Here is a 5,096-nt window from a genome sequence, read left to right on the forward strand (position 1 = left end):
ATTCAAATCAATATAAGACTTATTTGTAACCTACATCAACAATTATGTTATGATAAATTACGTAATAACTACAACAGAAGACTTACCTTAGTGGAAATGCTTGGAGCAGACTTACATATGAGCTGGAGTGTTCTGAAACGTTATATCTGGTCTTCGAACGGCTGCAATCCGGGCCATCCGGGCATGACGTCACATTTTATGTGACGTCATGCCTGCTGATGAATGATGCAGTGATAGTTCGAACATTTAGGAAAGTTTGGGTGCACTTTGCCATGTGCAATAAATCTGGAGTGAGGTCTTGTCACCTCTGCTGCTCCATCAGTTGTTATAGAAACCAGTTTTTCAATGGATTTTTTCCCCCCAACAAGTACCGCTTCATTGCATTGTAAATGCCAACTTCCTTGGTTTTCAGTGGCAGCAACGTCAAAAATTCCTCCTTTGTAGAAAAGTCATCACCATGTGTGCACAGCTAGCTGTGCCGTATTACTGTAGTCCTCAGACTCATCACACTGAAGTAAATACCAGGAGCACCTGTGCAGGTCCAAATCTAGCTTTCTCTCTGCATCTGCTGACTGTGTTCAAGCCAAGCTGAACATTAGCGATAGCAGAAAGAATCTCAGTCTTATTTTCTCAATGATTCTGCCATTGCCTCTTTAATGATCTCGACATTGATGAAGGGTTTTTTGTGCTTGGTGAGGATGTGCACCACTTTAAATGATGCCTCGGTTGATGCGTTAGCGTTCTTTGTCTGTTTAGATTGTTGTTTTTGGAGGATAGTTTTCAATTCTTTTACCTTTTTTTGCAGAGGTTGCTTCCCACTACAAAGTCCTGGGAAAGGTTGATGTGAACTTTGGTGAAATGCTGCTCCGTGTTGCATTTTTTAGAGACACCAAGGTTCGTGCCACAGGTCAAACAGACATACACACACATTTGTGGGAAAAAAAACAAGTTGTTTCCCACTCCTCAAGAACATATTTTTTTCCCTCTTACTAGCATAACCAAACTCTGCTGCTATCATTGTTGCTAATAGCCTGGCACCTCGTCTGCCTGCTACCTCCATACGGCGTCTAACCGCTTCAATTGCTGACGGCACAAACTTTTGATTGACAGCTAGTTGACAAATAATTGTTTTATCTCAAGAGGGGTAGGGGTATATTTAATTTAAATTTGATGAAAAGCTTGGCCAGTTTCACCAATACAAATTATATTTGTTATTTTCTTGACCACTTTTGTTATTGATCCCTTTGGCAAGCTACTGAAAAAGGCCCTGTTCGCAAGTGATGTGGTGGAGACTCCTGCTGTACTCTGAGCCTCTCCCGTAGTAACTCTGGTGCCGCCTAGTTACACCGTATTCATGTTTACACATTACTGTGCTCATTTTCTATATTACTAACAAAATATGAAGAAATAAGGATTGGTTTCATTATGGGCAAGAATTTTTCAAGTTAGACGTTTCTGGAAATAAACAGACATTTTAAGTTTAATCAAACTAAAAGCAAATAATTTTTTATAATCTACAAACGATTAGTTAGCTCAAACAAAGTGGCCTTTCTTGTTTAGACAGTTTATATTGGTTTGCCTATTGAAAACAGCAACTCATTTAAGACTTATTTAAGATTTTCAAATTTATGCCACAAGTGCATCTACTAGGAGGCTGAGGATTAGCACTGGCTGCCACCAGTATTAAGCATTAAGTCTTTCACTCAGCCACTCAACTTGCTGTGAGCTTAATGTGAGCTACTGTTTTCAAGGCAAAAAATAAATAAATAAATAACAATGATCAAGAATTATGTTAAAAAGTTTATTAACTGCAACAATCAACATCATTGACGAAAATCTACTTTTATATAGTCACTGGTCATAATACTGATATGTAGGGATGGGTATCGAAAACCGGTTCTTGTTGAGAACCGGTTCCCACTGTTTCAATTCCTTGGAATCGTTTGCCATTTTTGCAAACGATTCCCTTATCGATTCCAGTCGCCCCGAATGACGTCACCACGTTGCGGAGCGTCATTTACCTGGCAGGAAACACGGCGCCTAAGCGGCTCAAACGCTCAAAAGTTTGATTATACTTTATGAGAACCAACTCTCCCATTTCTCCAAAAGGTTCCTCATCCTCTGGCTCCGACACAAAGTCAGGCACCACCTCATCCTCCTCTTCCTCTAATTCCACATGTTTTCCATGGCTTTCCAGCACTTCTATGTCCCCTTCTTCATTGAGGATCTCGCTGTCTGAAATGACCCTGTCCTCCTCTTCATTAGGAGACTCCAGCAACTCACTGTCAGAAAGACCCTTCTCCTCCTCCTCAGGAGACTGAGGGGACTGGGTAGGGCTTTCAGGAGTATCCATGTGAATCCACTCTGGTGCAAAACAAAAACAAAAAAAGCAATCTGTCAAAAAAAGAAAGAAAAGACAACTGTATGTCACCAGTAATCTGATAGCAATTAAATACTGTTTAATGTAATGCTACGTGCCTTTTGTTAATCGATTTAGAAACAGTCAATTAAAAACAGTCACAATTAACCGATAAAATGTCTATACAAATTAAATATAAGATTTTAACGATTCCGATTCCATTTTCGATTCTGTTTAACGATTCGATTCTTTATCGATTCTCTTATCGATTCTTTTTTTTTTAAAAAAAAGGAGAACACTAAGGTCGATTAGCTCAGAGCTTTGTTTTATATCTTCTCTTTGAACAAGATAGAAATTTAGGAGTAACATGGCCTTACAAACCCAACAGTGAGATCTTGAGAGATCCAGCCTACGACTCTTCAATGGGGTGTCACAGGGTCCCCAGGAAAAAAAATTGTAAATGTAAAATAATAAAATAAATATTCTTGTGAGACATATCACATATTGACGGGGTCGGGTTATGTTAAAAAGTATAAATTGTTATACTTTGTTCATTGGTTCAAAGGTACCCCACACTTCTTTTTTTGTTTGCTTGTTTGTTCTGGTGTATTTTTCATTTGAACTGTTACTCTGCCAGAGTACTCATATTTACAAGATGGCATTGAACGCCCCATTGGTGTATCAGGAAAACTATTTTGTACGTATGTTCCTTGAAGGGGATTGAAGTCGTTCTTTTTTCCACCGCAGCGAAGGGCTAGGAGTAGGAGAGGAGCTGCTGTATGTTTTTGTTATCGAATCGATCTGATTGTGAAATAAAGCATATGCAGTGAGAAAGCAACTCCAGGAGTCATCCCTGCCTTAAAGCTGCAACATTCTTCTGTAGCAATAACAAAGTATAACATAAATTGTTCTGTGGCAATTACACAAGAATATCCAGTAATGTCCCTGCCTACAATTAAACACATTCACTTACCAAAAATCGGGGGCATCTGCTGTGGCAAATGGGTGCAAGCCTTTGACCACAAACTTAGACACTGCTCGGTGACATTCGTCTATCCTGGCCTGAAAGGAGACGCTACCGGTAGACTGCAGCGAGAACTGCCAGCGAGCGCCAGCCAGACTCTGTCTGTCTCTCTCATCATGGTCACCTACATGTACAGTAATGGCAGGTCTTGTAATAAGGCAGATTGCGCTAACATAATATGCACTGTTAGTTGATTATTTACCTGCCGCATTAACGGGAGAGGACGTGCAAACGTTAGCGCTGCTGCTGGGTTGAGAGTCACGAGTCCGGAGCGGAATTAAAAACGCGTGTCATCGCGTGTTTTGTGAGCAAATGCTTTTGCATATTCGTAGTGTTTCCTCCCTTAAATGAAATATCTACTTTGCAAGTTGCCCTGTTGTCATCGGTTCTCATAAAGTATAATCAAACTTTTGAGCGTTTGAGCCGCTTAGGCGCCGTGTTTCCTGCCAGGTAAATGACGCTCCGCAACGTGGTGACGTCATTCGGGGCGACTGGAATCGATAAGGGAATCGTTTGCAAAAATGGCAAACGATTCCAAGGAATTGAAACAGTGGGAACCGGTTCTCAACAAGAACCGGTTTTCGATACCCATCCCTAGCCAAGTGAGGCTGGGGGAGATCACCTCTGAAACCCTGCTCCTCAAGGATGTGTCCTCTCACCACTACTGTTCTCCCTCTACACTAACGACTGCACCTCCAAGAACTCGGCTGTCAAACTCCTAAAGTTTGCAGATGACACCACTGTCATTGGCCTCATTCAAGATGGTGATGAGTCTGCATACCGGCAGGAAGTTGAGCGGCTGGTACTCTGGTGCAGTCAGCACAATCTGGAGCTGAACACTCTTAAGACTGTAGAGATGACAGTGGACTTCAGGAGACATCCCTCAACTCTGCTCCCCCTCACCATATCAGACAGCCCTGTGTCAACTGTGAAGACCTTCAAGTTCCTGGGTACAACCATCTCCCAGGACCTGAAGTGGGAGACCAACATCAACTCCATCCTCAAAAAGACCCAGCAGAGGATGTACTTCCTGAGACAACTGGGGAAGTACAGTCTTCCACAGGAGCTGCTGATCCAGTTCTACACTGCGGTCATTGAGTCTGTCCTGTGCTCCTCCATCACAGTCTGGTATGGAGCAGCCACTAAACAGGACAGGAGCAGACTGCAGCGGACTGTACGGGCAGCAGAAAGGATCATCGGCGCCCCCCTGCCCTCCATCCAGGATCTGTACCTCTCAAGAACCAGGAAACGGGCAGGGAAAATCATCACAGACCCCTCACACCCTGGACACAGACTTTTTGATCTGCTGCCCTCTGGCAGACGGTACAGAAGCCTGCAGACCAGGACCACCCGACACAGGAACAGTTTCTTTCCCCTCGCCATCTCCCTTCTTAACAGTTGACCTGTCACACTGCTCCCACTGCCAGACTGCAACTGCACCTTATGTACATTTTGTAGTATTCATTCCACCTCATTCATTTCTGTATTTTATGTATATAAGTTTAGATTCGTTATTTATAGTTGGTTTACACAGCTTTGTGTATGTATGTGTAATGTGTATATATAGACACGTGTGTGTGTGTGTGTGTGTGTGTGTGTGTGTGTGTGTGTGTGTGTGTGTGTGTGTGTGTGTGTGTGTGTGTGTGTGTGTGTGTGTGTGATTTACATTGCTGTGCTTGAGAGCCACCATCTACCGGAACCAAATTCCCTGTA

At 42.6% G+C, this 5,096-nt stretch overlaps 1 protein-coding gene across 1 annotated transcript; it reads right to left on the reverse strand.

Moving 5' to 3' along the window:
* Nucleotides 1-1,787: 1,787 nt before the first annotated feature.
* On the reverse strand, nt 1,788-3,367 carry LOC121812485 (zinc finger CCCH domain-containing protein 18-like). Its single transcript, XM_042214832.1, has 2 exons — nt 3,333-3,367; nt 1,788-2,364 (listed from the first exon to the last, which is right to left on the reverse strand). Exons 1-2 carry the CDS (start codon nt 3,346-3,348, stop codon nt 2,018-2,020), a joined length of 363 nt encoding a protein of 120 aa, XP_042070766.1. The 5' UTR covers nt 3,349-3,367; the 3' UTR covers nt 1,788-2,017.
* Between the last annotated feature and the right edge of the window lie 1,729 nt (nt 3,368-5,096).

The sequence above is a fragment of the Haplochromis burtoni genome, unplaced genomic scaffold, assembly GCF_018398535.1.
Source record: "Haplochromis burtoni strain Fernald_Lab_line unplaced genomic scaffold, NCSU_Asbu1 Contig_615, whole genome shotgun sequence".
Taxonomy (NCBI): domain Eukaryota; kingdom Metazoa; phylum Chordata; class Actinopteri; order Cichliformes; family Cichlidae; genus Haplochromis; species Haplochromis burtoni.